Source organism: Solanum pennellii, chromosome 11 (genome assembly GCF_001406875.1).
Source record: "Solanum pennellii chromosome 11, SPENNV200".
Classification (NCBI taxonomy): Eukaryota; Viridiplantae; Streptophyta; class Magnoliopsida; order Solanales; family Solanaceae; genus Solanum; species Solanum pennellii.
Window position 1 is genome coordinate 40325511 of NC_028647.1, and position 23537 is coordinate 40349047.

A 23537-nucleotide genomic window follows, 5' to 3' on the forward strand; every position below is an offset into this window, starting at 1 on the left:
AATTTTTTGGGGAGGGGTTGGGGTTGGGGGAGGGGGGTGGTCAGGGATCGGGTGAAAAAATAAAATTTTGAAATTGAAAATATTTTCTTTTAAAATTGATGTTTTTCCCAAAAGAAAATTTTATTTGAAATTAGAGGAGAGTTTTGGAAAATGTTTTCCTTAATTTTTGAAGGGAAGTCATTTTCCTTAATTTTGAGGAAAATGAGTTGATTTGAAAAACATTTTCCAAAACTTTTGCCCAACCAAACATGAGAAAATTGAAAAACATTTTCCAGAAAATGTTTTCCTTCATACCAAACACACTCTTTTATGTTGCATATCCCAAAAGTAAACTTGTTGATTACACAAACTCTAGTATAATTTAGTGTTTAGCCCCTTTTTAACTTTCATCTACTATGTTTAGCTTCTTGCAGGCTGTGCCAAAGTAAACGGTGGATACTATAAGGCACTAGAGCTGGTTCAGGAGATGATGTCTAATGGACTGGAAATGGATAGTGTGACTTATGGGTCACTCCTTTCTGTCTGTGCTTCACATAAAGAGTGCAATGAAGCTGCAAAGTACTTTCAGAAGATGAAAGATGAAGGTCATTCTCCTAATGTCTATCACTATAGCTCTTTGCTTAATGCTTACTCTGCTGACCGAAATTACGAGAAGGCTGAGGCATTGATTGAAGAGATGAGATCTGCAGGCTTAGTATTAAATAAGGTTTGTCATTAAGCGTTCTTACCTGTGAAGTGATTAAAATATCAATATACACTCTTTGCTTTTATGTATGTTTACTGATTTTAAGATAGCAGATTTGAGAGCAACATTGGAATAACTGTTCCCAGTAGGCCTTCCAAGAGCCTCTGGTTATTGTTATTGTCAGTACCTTTTTTGACAGGGTTGCGTTCATTTCCTTTTTCCTGGTCACAGTGAAAATAAGAGAGGAAAGAACTGCGCCTTGGAACCATAGAGAGGTCACAATGCATATGGCATGAACATAACTCCTTCCTCACATGCGGGCCTAATTTTTTTTTCTCATGGCCAAGCATGTGAAAATTCTTTTTGACGAAGGTTGCCAGTGAAACTTGAACTCTAGACCTCTTGTAGCTCTGGTACAATATTAAAATGCATGAGCATTTCATTTAAAAACAACAACATGAACATACCTAGTGAAATCCCACAAAGTGGGGTCTTAGGAAGGTAGAGTTTACGCTTTTCTTACCACAACCTCTTCAAGGTGGAGATACTATTTTCGAAAACCCCCAACTCAAGCAAATCAAAATAATAATCAGACGAAAAAGGTAGTGGGGAGAAACATGACAACTAGTAGCAAAACAACGGAGTATATATGCAAGGAACCGTAACAACAAAGTGTGATCACCTAAACACCGTAAACCACATGATATCATCCGTTCCTCCTCGTCTTTGCTATCTACCAACATAGCATATGCCACTTTCTTTGCATCCACTTTACCTTGTGCTTCCCCATTCCACCACTAATCCCTTCGATGGCCATCAAATTTGCCCCTCGAAACCCCTAACACCTCTCTAACTGCTTCGTTAATGTAACATGCTGTCTTATCCCACATTCTATTTATATCTCCACTACTACCCCAAGTCTCCATCGCCATTAGCTTCTTCCCCATCTCCTAGAAAAGGCAGGGGTCTAGCCATCCCATTTGATCCTCAGTCGGGCATACAAAGTCTTGTTTCCCTTCCCTCTTAATCCCCAAGTCCATTGTCAGGATTTTATGCTGGGTAGTTAGGCTCACTTGGGATAACCTTGCAGTCCTTACAAAGGCCTTTCAGCCTTCCGAAAGTAAATAATCTGTTTGACTATTGTCCACCGCACTACGGAGGTACCCAAGTGGTCCACTTTTTTTCGGAAAGCATGAATTAGCTATCACCAATGAAAAGCTACAGCACAATCTAGAAGCAATGCTCTTCCTTCATTTCTCACCCCAAAACAAAAACTTCACACACCTTGTCATACATGGTTAACCCGTTGTGACCATTGAAATCTCCGCCGAAATGAATAGCTTCTCAGAAAGTTGTTACCCCTTGCCACCTCGTTCAAATCCTTCTAGAACTTAGAAGCGCTTCTGACCTCCTTATTTTAAAGTTTAAGCTATTAGATAAAACACTCTTTCATTTATTTAATTGTGTTTGTAAACACTTCTCATTTGTTTGAAAGCACCTCGCAACACTTCTTTCTTATATACCAGTGGACAGTTTGGAAAATTCTTCGATAATTAAAAAGTGAAAAACTTAATTAGTTAGTTGGTCTGGGGTTTTGGTACGGCAAGGGAGGTTTGATACTGTGAGTAGATTCAAGCATTGTTGCCAGTCAAGTTTGGTGATTCTTAGCTGCTTGACCAGTAGTGTATGGAGTACAGAATATAGCAGCAATACTGTTCCTCAAAATTTATAATGATGGATCAAGGATTTGGATTTAAGAAATTTACCATTAAAATTTACAAGTAGAAAAAGGAGGTCCAAGTTGACCAGGCTCTTCACTTTGAGTGACTTGTGTTGACATAACATGAGTTTGGGATCTGTACTGGATTTAGTTTACCAATTTTGGGTACTTCCCAAATTCGATGTATTTAGGATAGATACAATGATTTTCGCAATCAAAACATAAACTGAGGTGAAATTTAAGAAAATGGAATAACTTGTATGTAGAAATTTCTATGTCAGTGCTTCTCCTATCTCCTTGTGGGATTCTCCTCGGAATACCTTGTAAGTTTTCCACATAATGTGATAGAATCTGTAATGAAGAAGAGATAAGAATGAAATTTTACTGGTTAAATAAAGTGCAAGGATCTCCTTATCTAAAAATAAAGTGCAAGGATCTTAAACACTACATTGACTAATAACTGTGTTGGTATAGAATGGACAAATCTCTAATCTAGCTACAAAGATAATGACAATTCTTTTTGTTTCCCAGAATTCTTCTGCATACATATATATTTAAAATAAAACATAACTGTAAATGAGCAGTCGTATCAGTGCATCCTCCAGAAGTATCGCTTTGTCCTTAGGTCGAAAAGAAGGAAATTGCTGCAATGAGATCATAGTTCTCCCAACTAGCTTCTTCAAGGGGATGCTCAACCCATTGAAATTACAGTTCCAAAGAAAAAGTACCATCTTCTTTGACCCATGGATGCGCAAGAATCTTGGTAGGAGATAGGGCAAGTTCCCAATCTTTAGTAAGAGGAAAAAGGATGGTGGTATAATAGCTTGCAGACAATGCTTGGACGGAGTAAAGATACATGGAATATTTGATATAGACTTTTGAAGAAGAAGGTAGCTCTTGTTCATACGCTATAGATCCAACACATCTTACAGTTTTATGGTCCTAAAATTGAGGTGACAATTAGTGTTGCTATCCTCAAAAAATAAAATAAAAATTGAGGTGACAATTTTTTGTGTGAGAAATATTGGAAAATAATATTATTGAATTGTTGTTGTGTCTACATTATTGCATTCAGACCTTATTTAGACACTAGAATACAATCATTTACCAAGTAGGATACTATTTAGTATTCCTATTTTCTATTCTAATAGGATTGTATAAACCTATTATTATTCTAACGCTCCCCCTCAAGCTAGTGCATGCAAATCATATGTATCTAACTTGTTATAAATGTAATTAATATGAGGTGTCCACAAGTTTATCACTCGACGTCACAAAACTGACAGTCAATCTCAATGTGCTTAGTCTTCTCATGAAATACTGGATTTGATGCATAATGTCTATAAAATACAGAGTGATAAAATTATAGTATTGAACTTCGCAAATTAAGCTTGCAAAGACTGTTTCAGACCATAAAGTGATTTACGTAATCGACATATAAGGCTACTAAACTCCCCACGAGCAACAAAATGCTCAAAATCTAGTATAGAATATATGAATCATGTTGAAATCAATAGAAGAGTCGATATTAAACAAAAAGTCATGGAAAAATTGGCTGGAACATGCTCATACACTAGAGTATTAGATTTGATGGCTAAAAGTGGTCACAATCTAAAAAATAAAATTATATTGGTAGGGTCGGAATGATGGCATGACCCAACTAGAAAATAGAAATTATATAGGATAGTTCAAATTGATGGAATGACCCCATTGAAAAAGAGAAATAATATGGGTAAAGTCGGAATGATGGCATGACCCTAATGTAAAAGAGAAATTATATAGGTAGGATTGGAATGATTGCACAACCCTACGCAAATCAGATTTGAGGAGTCACCGGAAAGATGAATGGAACTACACAAATCAAATCGGAGGACTCACCAAAAAGACACATGGTGCTATGCGAAAAAAACCCACGATACTAGACAAATCAAATATAAAGAGTAGCCCGGAGAGATGCACGGTGCTACGCAAATAATATTATGCAAAAAAAGGTAGTCACCAGAAGGAATGCGTGGTGCTACACAAATTAAACATGAAAAAGTAGTCACCGGAATGATGGAACGGTGCTACAAAAATTAGATATGAGAAAATAGTCCGCAGAATGATATACACGGTGACCCAACTTTTGCTAACATAATCATTGGCCTAACGGGCGGCATATATGAGTAATAGCCGCCCACCGGCTGCGGAAACTCTTTGATTTTCTACCAAGATCGTAGAGGCTCTGGTACCATGTGAGAGATATAGAAAAATAATATTATTGAATTGTTGTTGTGTCTACATTATTACATTGAGACCCTATTTATAGACCCTAGTACAATCCTTTACCAAGTAGAATACTATTTAGTATTCCTATTCCTATTCTAATAGGATTTTATAAACCTATTACTATTCTAACATTTGTACTTGCAATAAGCCAAAGAACAGTGAAGGTAAGGCTCCACAATTTAGAAAGCCAATCTCCAGCCTGAAAGGTAACATCTCGATGATGAGAATTAACTTGCTGTTTTTTACTGCATTCCAAAAAAAAAAAAGAAGAAGAATTAACTTGCTGTTCAATTGAAGTTTGAGACTTTAAAAGGTTATCTTCTTTAGAATTTTCAACATGGCATCACAATTCAAAAGTTGTTCAAGTTCAGTGATGCATTTTTCTTTATGAATAAAAGGAGAAAAGGATGGAGGATCTCTACCATAAAAACAAAATGGGGTAGTTTCTATGGATGAGTGGAAGCCCGTCTTAAAAGAAAATTCGGCCCGTGTGAAAAGAAAATTTTGCCCATGTTAAGTACTAATTCCATGTATGAGGTGACTCCATAGCAAAAGCATCGTAACTAAGATTCGAAGCATCTATTGATTACCTGAATCTGTCCATCAGATTGTGGATGGGAAGACATTCCCATTCTTAACCTTGTTTTGCTAAGTCGGAAAAGCTCCTGCCAGAAAGCGTTGAGAAAGATAACATCCCGATCAGACAGGATTGACTGTGGAATGCCATGGAGATGCACAACTTCTCTGCAAAAACCATTAGCTACAATCTTGGCGGTATATGGGTGAGATACTGGGATGAAATGAGAATACTTGCTGAAACAATCTAGAACAACCAACATTGTGTCATAAACTCATAATCACCAGATTTAGAAAGTCCTACAATGAAGTCAAGTGAGATATCTTCTCATGTTCTATCAGGTATAGGCAAGGGTTTTAGAAGCCACAACAGGTGCTAAAGCATTGTAACTGGCCTATTGACTAATCAAACAGTTCTGAACGAAGAGTTTAACATCATGTTTCGTCCTTGGACAGCAAAAGTTGGAGGAGAGGCGCTTCAAGGTTTTCAAATATCCTCTATGTCTGACAGAAGGGTGTGAGATTTAAAGGAAAGCTTTTTTTATAGAGAAGATTGATATGGAACAACCAACCTTTCCTTGAAATAACGTTTTTGATCCACTGGGTGAAAATTTGATTCTAAGGAAGGGCCTTGGCGGATGGCTTGAATAATCTCACGAGTATATTATCTGCCTGGAGAGTATCTATTCAATTTGAAAAATCCATTGGTACACATCGCAAGAGCTAGGAATTCAGCATTTAATTGCCTCCTCGAAAGAGTATCAGCTCCCAAATTGTCTTTCCCTACTGTGTAAGCAATTGTGAAGTTGAAGGGAGCCAATTTCGGTAATAATATTTGCTGCTCATTAGTGGTAATACGTTGGGAAAGGAAATACTTGAGGCTGCAATGATCTGTCCGGACATAAAAATGATGGCTCAAGAGGTAGTGTTTTCCATTTTTGCAAAGCCTAAAACAAGAGCAAGCTATTCCTTATCATAAATAGACTTCACACTACTGGAAAAAGGAAAGTGGTTTGCGAAAGACAACTGCACTTACGGATTGACTATTTCTATATGGTTGGAATACTGCAATTTGAAGTATGCCTGGAGTCGAACTGTTTATGGGAACTTAGATCATCTTTGTGTTTTAGATTGCTTTTGTCACTGCACCCTTCGGCGTGGCCCAGTGATTTGAGCTTGGGACTTCCATGTTGGAGGTCGCAAGTTCGAAACCCCTTGCCAGCGAAAGCAAGGGGTTTGCCTTCTGGGTCGAGCTCGTCGCACCAAGCTTGCCTAGTGCGGGTTACATCTCCTTGTAGTTTGCGAGCTATTGAATAGGAGCGGGGGTTTTACCCTCTGCGCACCGAAAGGGTAGCAGCTGCGGGTTTCCCTTGTCATTAAGAAAAAAGATTGCCATTATCACTACTAGCTTCAGAAATTTTCTTTAAAAATTCATTGCTGCTCATGGTGTGTTGCAGGTAATCTATACAACTTTGTTGAAGGTATACGTGAAAGGAGGTTTGTTTGAGAAGTCAAAGGAACTGCTAAAGGAGTTAGAAGCTCTTGGCTATGCTAAGGATGAGGTACACTTTTTTTTTTTTTAAGGATTTCTTGTGTTCAAAATCTTCCCAAAAATTTCATTTTGCATTCTACATTGTATATTTTTGACAAGTTTATTGACATAAAGTGATAACGTCTGGAAGAAGAAGTATACACTTTGAGGTTCTATACTACCCTGTTTCTTGGTTATTGCCAGTGATTAGTGTTGTCATTAAATTCCATTATAGCATACATTATCCATGGTGCACATCTTCAGAATATTGTCCACATGGAGTTGCTGGGTGGAAACATATGAACAGTCGATGAAATGAGTTTCAAGAAAAAATAAGGTCAAAAGTAGGTGATTGCAGAAAATTAAATTTTGGAGGACCAAAGGTATGGGCGGAATTCTATGGCAGAAACCTTCTCTGATTTGTTTATTATGGTGATTAATAAAAGTGCAGTATAGCTGACTGTTGGGACAGGAGAGGCTAAAATTTTCAGTTTAGAAGGAACATTAGTGATTGGGAAAATCAAAAGAATAAGCGAGTTACTAGAATCTTCCTGTGTGGCTTCCAAAGTGGAAATGTCAATTGTCTTTAGTAACTTATTATTATTATTGTAAAAAATCTCATGCAAGGATGGTGCATGCTCGGCAAAATCCTATCAGTACTCGTGAGGAATGCTCCCACAAATGGTTTTGAATGATCATGGAAGATGATTTGAAATTAGGAAAACCAAAAAGCTCCGAGCAAGTTAGCATACTTTGCTGGATCTACACATAAAGCTTGTTTCCCACAGGCAAACTTAGAGAGGAGGAGCTTCAAATCATGCAGTTGGTGCTATCTATACAAAGAAAGTTTTGAAACTGTGAATCATTTACAATTACACTGCTAGTATGCTTGGCAGATTTGGTGCATGTTCCTGAACCAACGTGGTATTCAGTGGGTACTGGGTAGTGCCAGGCAACTTAAATCAGCACTGCAGCTGGCAAGGACAGAAGATATGGAAGAAGTAGCTGTTGATATAGAAACCATTCCTTTGTGCATGCTGTGGACTGTTTGTCTAGAGAGAACTGTAGATGTTTGTAGAGGAAAGAGGAAATTGTTGCTTTTGTGAAATATAGATATTTCCAGTATCTGAGCCTTTGTTTATGATGTTGATGTAATACTCAATTTCTTCAGATCCTTATAGTTATAAAGCACATAAATCCAACAAACTTTTGTACAATCTTACGAGTTACGACCATCGTGCTACCAAAGTTTCATTGATAAAATTACTTCTTAATTATCAAAAGAAGGTAGTTCTTGATAATGTGTTCCCACTGTTAGAATAATAGGTATATGAATAGGATTTCTATACAGTATGTTACGTGGAAAAGGCTTATCGTAATAATGTAGATAGACAATTCAATAATATTTTTCTCCATTGTTTTTCGCATGGTATCAAAGTCATTGTGAGAAATATTGGGGACAGAGAGAGCAGTCACTGTGTGGGTTTCCGGTGATTCCTTAAATTTGATTTGCGTAGTTCCATTTTTCGTCAGTGTTGTGCTAAAACCAACATCACCAAGAGGTCCAGTATCTCCCCAACCAGCACTGTCATGATCCGATGTCCCATGTGCCGCCCAAAATCTATACAACTTTGTTGAAGGTATACGTGAAATGAGGTTTGTTTGAGAAGTCAAAGGAACTAAGAAAGGAGTTAGAGACTCTTGGCTATGCTAAGGATGAGCTACATTTCTTTCTTTAGAATTTCATTAGTTCGAAAAACCTCCCAAACATTTCATTTTGCATTCTAATTTAGAGTATGTTTTTTGATAAGTTTATTGACATATAGTGATAAACTCGAATTGGAGAAGTATACACTTTGAGGCTTTATGTTACACGGATTCTTGATTATTGGTGTAAACACAAAAAGATTATGATATAGCTGTGTGTCATTAAATTCCAATATGGCATACATATGCATGGTGCACATCAACAGTCAGTGAAATGAGTTTCTAAAGAAAATAAGGTTAAACAGTTGTGATGACATAAAATTAAAGTTTGGAGGACAAAAGGTATGGGCAAAATTCTATGGTAGAAACCTTCCCTGATTTTTTTCAACATGGTCATTAGTAAAAAAAGTGTAGTATCTTGACTGTTGGTGTGAAAATTGAGAAAAATATTATTGAATTGTGTATTTACATTATCACATTGGGCCTTATAGACACTATACGGCTATCCCTTTCCACGTAGGATACTATATACAAATCTATTCTGATTTCTATTCTATCACTCCCCCTCAAATTGGTGCATACAAGTCATATGTACTAAGCTTGTTACAGAAGTAACTAATACGAGGACTAGTGAGACAATTGGTGAGATATCTGCATGTCGTTCACTCGGCTTCACAAATTAACAATATCACCAGGGAGTACCTTTTCTCTTACAAAGTGACAGTCAATCTTAGAGGTGTCAAATAGGCGGGTTGAGTTGAAATCAGAGATATTAAAATGTGTTATAATAGAAATTGGGTTGGGTTAGGTCCTGACACACCCAAGTTTACTTTGGGCTCAAAATGGGTTGGATCTTAACCCGCTTAATCTCATTATTTTATATACTATTATTTATGTTTTATACAACAATTTGAATTTCAACTCAAGAATTTTTTTTTGAAAAAGTTATCAATGGATAGATAAATCCAAAAAGATGTTAAATAGATGGTAATTCATACATGCAATTAAGGCTGGGCACCAGTCCAGAATGGGACCATCGAACTGGAACGAACCAGTATGGGATCGGAACGAGACAGTTTGACTGGGTTGTTGATCGGTACAGGGATGAACCGGACCGGAATTACCAGGATGGGAGGCTCAGTTCCGTCCCGTCCCGTCCCACTATATACCGAGATAGACCAGAACGGAATGGGATGGGATAAACAGGACGACACATATAGCTATTTCAAAAAATAATTATTTTTAAAGTTATTTTGAATTATGAAAATAAGAATTTTTTTTTCTAAGTTTATTAGTTAATAGCATTTAAGTTTTAAAATTTATAATAATTTTTACTTAAGTTTATTTAAAGATATACTTTTTTTAAATTTTACTTATATAAAGTTTGTAAGTTGAGTTTAATAAAGTTTTTTTAAAAAGTTTTTGAGCTTATGGTATAAGTTTTCAAGATTTGAGTCTTTTGAAGTTTATAAGTTATTAAGTTATACTTATGACTTGAAAGTTAAATAACTTAAGTTTGTAATTTTGAAAAATTAAATAAACAGAAAAGAAATGCTAATAAAAGTAAACAATGACAAAAAAATATTATTTTTTATTCTAATTAAAAATGATTTACCCGGGCCGAAACGGTACCGGATCGGAACGGAACCGGGATTAACCGATATCAAATCATGATACCGTTCCATTCCGTGTATCAGTTCAATGTATCCCATCTCGTCCCGAATACTATTGCACCGGACCGTACCCGAATGGCACCGGAACAGTACTGGTACAACCCATTCAGGTGCCCAGCCTTACCTTCAATGTAGGAACATACATAACATCAATGCAAATAAAGAGTTCTAAAACGGGCAGAAATTGGAGATTATATTGGGCTCAATTGAGGATTTTCTTAAAATGGGTTACGACATGAATGAGTTGAGATTGAACCCAATTCAACTTATCTTGGGCCCAACCCTCATAATTCTAGGTGGGTTACCTAGTTGGGCTCATTTTTGACACCCCTAGTCAATCTCAATGTTTTTAGTCCTCTCATGAAATACCAGATTTGATGCTGTATGAAAGGTTGCTTGGTTACCACATACAAGTTCCAATTGACCGATTTCTCCAAATTTTAGTTCTCCAAGCATCTGTTTGATCCAAACCGGCTCACAAGTTGCTACAACCATTGCTTGATATTTTACTTTAGCACAAGATTGAGCAATCACACTCTATTTCTTACTTTTCAAGGATATCAAATTACCTACTACTAAAACACAATATCCGGATGTAGAACGTCTTTTAGAAGGTGATCTTGGCCAATCAGTGTCTATTAATCCAACAACCTGCTCATGACCTTGATTCTAAAAGAGTAGTCCCTTACTTTGAGCTGACTTTATGGTATGGTAGAATGCAGACAACTACATGCCAAATGACTATAATCCATAAGTTGACTTACAACACTCATAAGAAAAGAAATGCCAGACCTAGTCATTGTGACATTTCAACTTACCATCTAGCCCCTTGTATATTCCAAGATAACTGAGTAGCTCCATAAGAGTGTCAATGGTCTGTATTCCATCATTCCTATCTATCCACGAATCATGAACGTCTAAGGCATACTTGCTTTGTGAAATAGCAATACCTGATTTGGACTGAGCAACCTCAATACCTAGGAAATATTTTAGTCTGTAGAGGTCTTTAGTCTGGAAATGCTGAAAGAGATGTTGGTTTAATTAGTGATACCATCTTGATCATTGTATGAGATAATGATATGTCAACATAAACCCCTAAACAAATACATATATTTGGAATATAATGTCGATAAAACATAGAGTGATCAACTTCGCTAAGAGTCATGTTTAACTCTTGGAATCTTGTGCTAAATTTTACAAACCAAGCTCGAGGAGATTGTAAAGTGGTCAGCGCAACTGACATACCAGGCTAGACTCCCCCCAAGCAACAAAACCAGAATGGTCGCTCCATTTAGACTTCGTCCTCGAGGTTACCACACGGAGAAGCATCTTTAATTTCCAGCTAATAAAGAGGTCAATGTCAGGCAACAACTATGGATAGATAAAGAGGACATGTGCTACTTTATCCATAGGACTATAGGAGAGGAAGTATCTCCGTAATCAAGTCCAAATATCTGAGTATGCCCCGTGGGAACAGGCGGGCCTTAAGCCTATCAACTTGGCCGTTCAAACCAACTTTGTGTTTTGCTATGTATGGGACAACTGACTCTAGAGGTGGGAAATGACATCAAAGTTAAGTTCTGGAAAGGTGTTTGGATCAGTCAGCTCTCTGAGAGAAGTATTTCCAGATTTATACTCGATATGCAATAACCCTAAAGCCAAAATCAGTGATTGCTGGACAGCACAAGGGTGGGATCTTTCCTTTAGGAGGGTTATTGAATGATTGGGAAGTAGACAGAGTAGCCTCCTACTGGAAATGTTGGAGGAAGTCTAATTCTGCAAATGTTCCTGATAGAGTCACCTGGAACCACACCAAAGAGGGTGTTTACACAATTAACAGTGCCTACAAGAGAAGGGTGCAAGAATTGAGAGACGGTAGACGATATCACTGGAATAGCATATGGAAAGGATTGTCCCTGCCAAGGTAAAATGCTTCACTTGGATAGGTATTAGGAGAGCATGTCTCACTCAAAAAGTGTTGCAGAAGAAATGAAGGCCACTAGTTCCCAGGTGTACTTTGTGTAACTTGACAGGAGACACAAACGTCATCTATTCTTACATTGCAAGTACATCTCTCAACTATGGGAACTCTTCCTAAACATTTCTGGCCAAACCTGGTCCCTGCCAGAACATACAGGAGAAACAAACGGTCATCTATTCTTACATTGCAAGTACACCTCTCAACTATGGGAACTCTTCCTAAACATTTCTGGACAAAGCTGGTCCATGCCAGAACATACTTCTGACCTCCTAAGCTGCTGGATTAGAAGAGGGGGCAGCAAAACTCAAAAAAGATTGTGGAAACTGATTCCTTCATGTATTTGGTGGTCAGTCTGGAGAGAAAGGAATGATAGATGTTTTTTGAAGATAAATCCAATTCCATTCACAAAGCCAAATGGAATTGTTTAGTATCTTTACTTTTTTGGTGTAAACAATTATGTATAGATGATGAAGATCAAATCATTGAACTGATAGGAAGCTTGTAAATTTTGTTTTGGTCATGGTTGTAACCATTTTTGATGATGGCCAACATTTCCTTAATGCTGAAGAATACTACTTATCAATTGTCAACAAAAAAAAGAATCGAACAAAACATATTGAATTGACTATCAATTTATCAAAGAAAAAGTTACTAGTGGCATCTTGATTTTACTTTATGTTACATCAGAAAAACAGCTAGCGCATTTTCTTACCGAACATCATCATCAGAAGGACCTAAGCATACTTCCGTTTGCAAGTTGTGTTAATTAATTAGCGTGATTTTAGGAGACTTTTTCCTTCCCTAAGCATAATTAGAGGAATATAATTGATGGTCTTTCCTTAATCAGTTAGGATTTACTTGTATTGATATCTCTTCTCATGGGATGTTAAGTGGTACTGAAATACAAAGAAATTTTTTCGTCCTTCTCAAATTCTACACCAGAATAGTCATTGGTTTTATTTCCCAAAGTAATGGCACTATAAATGTTTTCCTGATTTTCCCCCCTACTTTATGGCTTCTAATGTTGAGAAAGTGCTTCTGATTTTTGTCATCAATCTACTGAAATTAGTATACCTGAAGTTTTTCGCTTACAGATTGTTTGCTCTTATTTTAATACATATTGTACTTTTGAGTATTCCGTGGCTTACAAAATATGCTACTTACAGATGCCATTTTGTCTTCTAATGGATGGCCTGGCAAAGTCTGGACATCTTCTTGAAGCAAAATCAGTATTTGATGAGATGATGGAAAAACAGGTGAAAACTGGTATGTATCTTACATACCATGGCCGATTCTTAAATTTCTAATAGAGAATGTTGGAGTTCACTGTGAGAGGCTGTAGTGAAATCAATGAATTTGTTTTCTTGAGCTCTTCAATGTTCTAGTTCAGATTGGAATATACTTGGTGCCTTTCGCTTCATGTGTATGTCCAGTCAAAATATACTTGAGCTGGTTTGAGCTTATTATTTGCGTACGCCTTGACATGTTGAAGCTGGTAAAATTACTTAGTCATACATATGTGCTGATTGCCTATCCTCTCAAACAATGGGCATTGACTATCGCTTCTTCTTCTTAATTTTCCTTCACTTTTAGTTTGGTATTTTCAAGGGATGGTTGTAACCTCAGATTACCAACTTAATGGGTTCTTCTTTCCTTGCGCACTATCATTGGCTTGCCTTATCATATTTGAGGGGTTCTTGCGACTAAGTTGCAATTCGCACCCCTAAGTATGCACTCTTTTGTTACTTACATTGTTAGAATAGGAACAGGAACCATAATAATATATACAATCCTACTTGGAATAGGAATAAGAATAAAAATAGAAACAGTATATAGAATTCTACTTGGAAAAATGATTGTATTGTACTATTCTAGTTGGGAAAGGAATCTAATGTAGTGTCTATAAATAGGGTTTCAATGTAATAAGTAGACACAATTCAATAATATTCTTTTTCAATATTTTCACACGGTATCAGAGCTTATGATTCAGTAGTCCAATGTTTCAATGATCGAATGAGGTTGAAGATATCTTCAAGGTGATTTCAAATCAATTTGCAACAAATTTGATAAAATGAAGACTTTTGTCCAACTACATGTGGAAAAGTTTTAAACCCATATACTTGACAATCTTGTTGCTGCAATTTTAAAAATAAAAATAAAATACTTGTAGCCCATAGATTTTAAACCTTAATTTTTAAACATGACAAGTAACAACAATGAAGACACTATGAGATATCATGCATGTAAAATAGACAAATCAAATTTTGTCGAGAAAATCCAGCCAAAAGAGGAAATTTGTTAGAATTTTGCCTTGATTTTCTTACGATATTTGAGTTTTACGTTTTTCTTGAAGAAAAGTCAAAGCATTACCATAATTGGTTTTACTTTTTTTGAAAGAAAATATAATTCTCCTCCATATTTGATTACTCTTTCATGCTGGAAAATAATTGAAACTCTATAAATTGAAGACCCCTCTTCTCATACTAAGAACACAATAACATCACAATGTAGATGTTTAAGAGTTTTGTTTATGAAGATATTTTCTCTCTACTGTTTTAATGTCTTTTATTAGTTTTCAAATAGTAGGCCAGTTGGCCAAATCATATAATAATATTATGTTTCTTATAGTATAGTTTTATGTGTCATTTGATTTTTCACCGATATGATTTGCAATTTTAAGTTTTCGCATGAGGTTTTGATTATTTTCAAACCCAACAGGTGGTATCAGAGCCTGTATAATCTTGGTAGAGAATATAAAAGCTTCTGCTGTTAGCGAGTGACTATTACTCATATATGCTGCCCGTCTGACCAATGATTATATTAATAAAAGTACGGCCAATATTTTATGCATGAACCCCATATTCAGGAGAAGAAAACTCAGCCAGACAGGTCATCGTGCATCAATTTTTTTGGTGACTTTCTAGGCTTGTTTTGTGTCAATCCCACATTTTTCAGTGTTTGTGTAGCGCGGTGCCATACTTCCTGTGAATACATTCTTATATCTAATTTGTGTAGCACCATCCTTAAAGTGACTAGATTTTCATATATAATTTGTGTAGCACCTTGCCATCCTCTCAGTGGCTACTTTCTCACATCTAATTTGTGTAGCACCGTGCCATCCTTTCGATCTCATATCTAATTTGTATAGCATCGTGCCATCCTTCCGGTGACTACTTTCTCATATTTAATTTGCTTTCCGCCGTTCTTTTCGTTGACTACTTCCTGATTTGCGTAGGTTCGTGCCATCATTCTGACCCTACCCATATAATTTCTCTTTTTCAGTAGAGTGTCATTTCGACCCTACCCATATAAAGTCTATTTAGTAGGATCATGTCATCATGCCGACTCTACCCATATAATTATATTTCTGAAATTGCAACCACTTTCATCTTTCAAATCTAATAATCTAGCGCATGAGCATGTTTCGACCAATTTTATGATGACTTTTACATTAAGAAATGTTTTTTTCCACGATGATCTCGAGGAAGTCTAAATGGAGCAACCACCTGGTTTTGTTGCTTAGGTTGTGTCTAGTAGCCTTGTATGATGATTGAGCAAGTCATTTTATGGCTTGAAATAGTCTTCTCAAGTTTGGATTGGGAAGTCCAACACTATAATTCAGGAATTTATCATCCGTGTTTTATCAACATTATGCATTAAATCCAGTATTTCAAGAGAAGACTAAGCGCATTGAGATTGCCAGTCAATTTTGTGAAGTCAAAGTGACCAAGTTGCAAATATCTCACCAAGCCTTTCATTGGTCCTCGTATTAATTACATTTGTAACAAGCTAGGTACATATCGCTTGGATGCACCAATTTGAGGGGGGAGTATTAGAATAGGAATATAAGCAAGAATACTATATACAATCTTACTGAGTAAAGAGGAACAAGAATAATCTATACAATCCTACTTAGGATAAGAATAAAAATAGAAATAGTATATAGAATCCTATTTAGAAAAGGATTGTATAGTAGTGTCCTAGTTGAAAAAAAGACTAATGTAGTGTCTGTAATAGGATGTCAATGTAATAATTTAGATACACAGTTTAATAATATTCTTTTCAATATTTTTCACATACACCTTATTCTATTTAATTAATGATATTCATTCTAATCTCATTAGTTCCTTGCAAAACCTTGAAAGATACAATTTCTTAATTATAAATGATGAAAAAAATTAGAAAAGTATAATAAGATCATGTAAAACATAATTAAACTTAAAAAAAGGCCATACTGAATAGCACATAAAATAACATTGAATAATAGATCATGCTCATACTTAGGGTGTACGTGACCGGGTTGGTTCGGGTTTTTCAAATATCAAACCAAACCATTTGTATAAAATTTGTAAACTTATAAACCAAACCAAACTAATAAAATTCAGATTTTTTCGGATTTTTCAACCTCGGGTTGGTTCGGATTTTTCAAATACCAAACCAAACCATTGTGTTGAATTTTTAAATTTATAGATCAAACCAAATAATAAACCTCATTTTTTTTTCTCAGATTTTTGGATTTTTCAGTAAAGTTTGCATACAAACATATAATAACTTGTGCTTCAAATATTTATTTAGTCCAACAAAAATATAATTATTTAAGGTATTTCTTAAAAAAATAACACAAAATATGAGATGAGTATTGATGACACCAAAATATTCAATTAAAAATAATAATGAAATAATCATATAAAATAAATATTGTAAAGTCATAATGAAAATGATCATAATTTAAAAGTAGTAAATCATGATAAAATAAGTTCAATAAGTATTAGTTAAATTACTAAATATTTAGTAAAATTAAAATTATAATATGCATTTGAATTATCTAAATCAATGTAAAACTAGAGAACAAATATACAATATTATTGTCATTCTTAGTGTTGAATTGATTTTCTTTTTGAATAAGTATTAATTTGATTTTGATTTAAGTTTTATTATAATTATCAACATCTGTGAACTAAAATCTTTATTGGACCATTCCGAATTCTAAGTTTTAAACTTGAAATAATATATTAAAAGAGTATAAGAAATATTTTAAAATTATATCAAAGTAAATATTTTTATGTATAAAATAAATTTTAAAATAACATATATAATGTCGGGTTGGCTTGGTCTCGGGTTGTTTTTTTTTTAGTTAAAACCAAACCAACCCAAATATAGTCAGTTTTTTTTTTCCAATACCAAACCACTAGTCGGATTTTTTTTGGGTTGACTCGGTTTGCGGTTTGGTTCAGTTTTCGATTCGGTTTTGTACTCTCCTACTGAGTCATACTTATCCGGTCAAAGACACAATTCACATGATTCCATTTATAGCATTACTCCACTCCAAGTTACTTTTGTGTAGTCTCTTCTCATCCGTCAAGATACTCAAGATTCTTTAGACATTTAAGAGAGATGAAGAGATGAAATTAGTCAAACGACACAGTGCAACTATTGATTTCTTACAGTCATACTGATACAAGATATGATTTATGCTCTCATTTGGCTCTTTCAAATTTACTTTTATAAAAAATTATAGAAAATTAATCTTACTCATTAGCTTATTCAGAGTTCCAAGTTTATGGTATTGAGTTAGCTACCAGAACTATCATCTCTATCTACAGCTCTTTGCTTGAGAAAGTACTTAAAACCTCCTCTTCCTTGAAATAACTAGGAATACTTCTAAAAGCCATGTCTTCATTGAATTATCTAGGAATACTTCAAGATTTTCTGGGTTCACTTTTTTTAATTGGTTGTTGTGGTTTACTCGTCTGTCTTTGTAGTACTTACATAAAAGTTGATGGTTTTAATCATGAACCTGTGAATAACGGGGAAAGAGAGGTCAACAATATTAGTTGTGTATTTTACTATTTTACCCTCATAAGTAATTGAAGAAAATAGATCCTTTTAGGTTTTTGCAAGGATTTTAGGAGATTAAGGTTCAAGTCAATTAAAAAAAATAGTATAAGGTGTAAATAACAAAAAAGTGCATATTCGGGATGCAAAGTGCAAATTATTCGATTCCTGCACATGGCTTAGAGTTTTATGCTCTGTGTTATTTTACTTGTAATTTATATTAATTTGATTTGTCCTTTTGGTTATAAATTAGCAGATGGCTACTCCTATAGCATTATGATTTCTGCATTCTGTCGCCGTGGGCTTCTCGAAGACGCAAAGAAATTGGCTTCTGAATTTGAAGAAAAATATGACAAATATGATATAGTTATTTTGAATGCGATGCTCTCTGCCTATTGCAGAGCAGGAAAAATGGAGAATGTAATGAGCATGATGAAGAAGATGGATGACTCTGCAATTAGTCCTGATTGGAATACTTTTAATATTCTGATAAGATATTTCTGCAAGGAGAAGCTATATTTGCTTGCCTATCGTACCATGGAGGACATGCATAGTAAAGGTCACCAACCAGAGGAGGTAGGCAAAAGTTAAAAACTCACTATTTTTTTGATCAATAAAAGACATGAAAGTGGCACTTGTAGCTGGGTTAACCATTATTGGTCTTCTATGAGCAGTTTAACTGCTTTTTGTTACCTGGGTTTTGTGCCCAGTATTTGAGAAACTAATGTGCTCAACTCAGATGCTTTCTTGTGTTGGTTGATATGAGTCAAAAGTGAACACATACGGGGTTGATCAATGAGACATCAAATCATAGGATGGAACTAAACTGCAGTGGATCAGGTTAGGTAACCATCAAGCAGACATAATTGTTGCGGCGTAATATTTTATAGTGGCTTGAATTGGAATAAATTTGATTGTGCACTCTGCAGAGAACACATGGCATCAAAAGTTCTTTCTGCTTTTATGGTTGATGTGAGTCATACGTGAACACATATGGGAGTTTCTCAATGAGACATCTTATTAAAATTTAACTAAATTGCAGTGCATCAGGATTATGTCAACCATCAAGCAGAAGAAAATAGGTCTGTCGGAGTAACTTTAAGTGGCTTGAATTGGAATAGATTTGATTATGCACTCCACAAAGAATACATGGAATCAGAAGTGTTTTTTTTTTTTAAAAAAAATAGCAAGTCTCAAAGTCCTCTATTTTGGTGACCCAGAATTACAAACGTTCAGCTTTTTAGTTAATTTGTTAGGTGTCCGGCTTTATTTTGCACTATTGCACAACTAACATAAAATTGCTGGATAACTGGTTGAAGGATTTGCCTTTTTTTTTTTGTTGCTTTTGAACAGAATATAATTGAGTTCCTATTTCTCTTGTTCGTATTCCTTCTTCTACCTTAGAAAAACTAAAATTTCAGGTTGCTCTGCTCTTTATCTTCTCGACCCCATTTGTGCTATAAGTTTAACTTTTTCACGGCATTGTTGAACCTATGATGGTTGCAAAATTTGCATGGGATACTAGTTGTTACACTATACATTGCTAAGTATATTGAAAAATATGATCTAAATGTTGTCCTTGTTCTCACACTTTCTCTGTCCAACTTCTTCCTTTTTCAGGGACTATGCTCCTCTTTAATTTATCATCTTGGTAAGACAGGTGCACACTCGGAAGCATTTTCTGTATACAACATGTTGAGATATAGCAAAAGAACCATATCCAACGCCCTTCATGAGAATATTTTGCACATTTTGATTGCTGGGCGGCTCCTCAAAGATGCTTATGTGGTAGTCAAGGTACTCCATACCTTTATTTTCTTGCAATTTTCATCTGTATTTTGCTGTTTCTTATGAACAATCATAATCTAATGAACTAGGTATACAGGACAATGCAGGATTCATTTCTCAGCCAGCTATCAAAAAATTTTCTGTCAACTTCATGAGATCTGGCAATGTGAACTTAATCAATGATGTGATGAATGCCATGCATAGCTCTGGCCACAAGATTGATCAGGTAATAATTAGTTTCAATTCTACTCTATGATTATGTACTAGATATCGCCATCCTTTAAAGTATCAGGGAACATGGACTTAGTTAATGATAAGATGAGAAGGTACTCCCAACTTTTCTGGAGCAACCGACAAGATTGATTGATTCTAAATCTGTGTTTGACTCGATGCCCATTGATATTACTGTACTAGTTTTATTTTTTTTTCTGCACTCATTTTGTGTCATTCTAATATGAATCACGGAACATATCTTAGTTGACAATACCTAAGCTCGTTGGGATAAGAAGGTTGCATATGTCTTTTGTCATTTGTGACAATCATGGGAGAAGGACGAAGGTCACCTCACATTATTGCTAGAAGTGTAGAAACTGAGATAACAAAACCAAATAAAGATGGAATCAATTTTATCTTGAAATGATAATAGTACATATTAAAGAAATATGTCGATAGGCCATTAGTATTGGAGAATGCAGTTTTGCTATATGTGGGAAAATAGTTATAACCTGAGGAGCATGCATAAACGTGTAAAGACACGGGAAGTTCAAAAATTAGGGTGAACAACACAAACATGACAAATTTATATTCGATCTATTTACTTCATCTATCATAAAATATTCATAACCATCTAACATAAGGCAGAGAGAATTAAAATATAAATAACTATCAAACATATACCACATAGAACATACTTGTCAATTTCAGATATTCCAACTTTGTATACAATACATTGAATTTGTCAGCATCTCTATAATGATTATGAAAATATCTAAAATAGCACCAACAATTGGTGTAGCTAGGAATTTAGTTCAGGCTGTTCAACCTTTGAAGAAGTAAATAGATTATTTATGATGAATGGTTGCACCAAAAAAATGTTAAATCAGATTGTGATATTTAACAAAATCATAGATACTTGTAATAGTACTCACAATTGTATAAATTAAAACTAACATAAAGAAATTTTACAAAAGCAAATATAATTTAGATCCATTTGCGGTAGAGGTAAATTTGTATAAATCAATAGTTAGTAAATAGTTTAATAAAGAAATCTCACAAGTGAAAATACCATTGAAACATATTATTACAATTGAACCTGTCAAAGATTTTTCTTTTATTGCTTAGTCAAACTTTATGGAAGCTTTTATGATTTGTGGACTGTTTGTAGCATTAGCACTTTTATTAGCAAATCAGTTTTTTTAATCTTAGCTTAGAAACATGAAAAATAAATACATTCTTGAAATGTTAATATAGTATTACTCTAAGGTATTATCAGTATTTTAGTTTTAAAAAAAAGAAGGAAATGTCGAAGAGGTTTGGTATGATTTTTCATTTTTTTTATTTCAAAAGAGGATTTGCTTATTTCTTACTTAGCTATTCATACTATTGTTCATTTTATAATTTAAAAAAAAAAATAAAATTGCCTAAGGTTGATGCTAACAGAAGGCTATATGCAATAAATTTAAATTCTCACGTAAACCATACCGAAAAGTTCACACAAATTGATCCAACTTACTTTTCCATTAACAGTAAGGGTAAATTTTGATATTAGAGATTCGAACTTGCGACTTTCTAGACCTATTGAACACCTTTTGCCGTTGGGACATATCTCATAATGTGTCAAGGGTGTTCAAATTACAAAATATAATCAATATTTTACAATATTTAACCTATATACCTGATAACCAACAACGATCATGTGAAGTGAGTGCATAAAGTTACTCAGTAAGTCTCTTTGACTCCCTCCAAAAGGCCAGACAAGTATTTGAAAACATGCATGCAATAACTCAAAATCATATATCATAAGATTTTCTTTTATAATGAAGTCGTATTCATACTTGAGTAGCACTCATCATGTCATTTCTACATAGACTCAAATTTGGCATGCCATTATAAGTTCGCTTGAAATCATCTTTTGAAAATCATAGCTTTCCTCACAGGCCTTTAACATAACCATTTCCTTGCAGAGGTGTATTCATGATTTCTAAATGATGTGTGCTACGAAAAAGTGGATCTAATATATAAATGTGATCGATCTAACCTTTGGGTTCTTGTCACTGAAAGACGTAAAATATTAAAATTATATGTCCAAAATTAGTTCTTTATCTATTCAAATAGTAATTTTTTATATTTATGCATATATATTAATTAAAATGCCAAATAACCACTTAAAGAGGTGTATCCAATTTTAGAAAGAAAAATAAAACAAGATAGATATAAGATTCAAATTTCTAACTTCACTTAGAGAAGGTGCACCCATTCATCATCGCATTACATCATACTAAGAGTGTGGGTTCACAAATCTATATTTATATATTTTTAAGAAAATATTATATGATCTCGAGAGGGGAGCATGAACTCACGTGAACCCGGTGGTCCCCCTTTGCATACGACCCTCTTTCCTTGTAGAGTAGTCGTATTAATAGTTCAAATACATCCCCAACACACATATGATAGTCCCAATCACATTCCCAACATCACACTCAACCACCAGGACATGATATGTGTTGATTGATATTGATTTCGTGGCATAATTATTGGAGTTAATTGCTAGAGATCGATTGTAGGTTGATATAGTATTAATTGTAATCCAACATGTAATATTTCTCTCCTTATTTTTTTTTTTGGATGACAAGGGAAACCCGCAATCACTATCCTTTGAGTGCACACAGGATAAAACCCCCGCTCCTATGCAATAGCTCGCAAATCACATAGGATAGATAACCCGCACTAGGCAAGTCTGGTGCGCCGAACTCGACCCAGAAGGCAAACCCCTTGCTTTCGCTGGCAAGGGGTTTCGAACTTGAGACCTCCAACATGGAAGTACCAAGCTCAAACCACTGGGCCACCCCAAAGGGTTTTTCTCTCCTTGTTTAGTTGTAGGACTTATTGTATAACTGCCCATTTTCATGGGATGTAAAATCATCCATAAATACAAGAAGACTCTCTCTGCTTCTTGAAATCTTCATGGTATCAGAGTCATAGCTGCCTTTTTGAGGCGGGTTTTCTCCCTCTTAGCACCAGGGTTCCATTATTTTTTATAAAAGAGGTTGAGTTTTCTCTTTCTCCGTGTCTGTCCTCAACAAAAACTTCTTCCAGTCAGTTCTTTTTCGAAATTTTGTTTTTCCATTGGGGTCGCTGGAACATTCCGAGCACATACCTCCCTGGTTTGATTTTGAGGGTCACTGGAATTAGCTTTCCAGCGTTGCAGCTTGCTTTCCATCCCAATCTGCAATTTTCCGACAATGTTTCCGGAATTCTTTTTCCAGATCTCGGGTCGCATGCTTGTTGCGAAAACATCCCCACCAATTTAATTTTTTTTATCACCATAATTAGGGACGTGGCAACTAGCTGTTGGACTACTTCTCCCCAAATGTTTTCCAGATCTCGAGTCGTAGGCTATTCCAACCCTTCTTGGCTCCTGCCCATTATCCGGTGAGTTTTTCCCGATGAGATCAGGTAGATTCTATCCTTGGAATGTTATTTCTGTATTTTTGGATATTCCTATTTTGACACTGAGGATTATTACTTTTTCAAACTATGGGTGATACATGAAC

At 35.1% G+C, this 23537-nt stretch overlaps 1 protein-coding gene across 4 annotated transcripts in view; it reads left to right on the forward strand.

The window, feature by feature from the left end:
* Window positions 1-23537, forward strand: part of LOC107004822 (pentatricopeptide repeat-containing protein At1g10910, chloroplastic) — a 30385-nt gene that overhangs the window by 3886 nt on the left and 2962 nt on the right. For 2 of the 4 annotated variants that reach the window (XM_015203192.2, XM_027912964.1), the window contains 6 exons: window positions 404-706; window positions 6707-6811; window positions 13308-13407; window positions 18230-18552; window positions 19597-19773; window positions 19862-19990. In XM_015203192.2, the coding sequence (XP_015058678.1) occupies window positions 404-706; window positions 6707-6811; window positions 13308-13407; window positions 18230-18552; window positions 19597-19773; window positions 19862-19990 (1137 nt within the window). Of the gene's footprint in view, window positions 1-403; window positions 707-6706; window positions 6812-13307; window positions 13408-18229; window positions 18553-19596; window positions 19774-19853; window positions 19991-23537 lie in introns of all 4 variants that reach the window. The other 2 variants (XR_001454788.2, XM_015203193.2) reach the window with 2 other exon arrangements.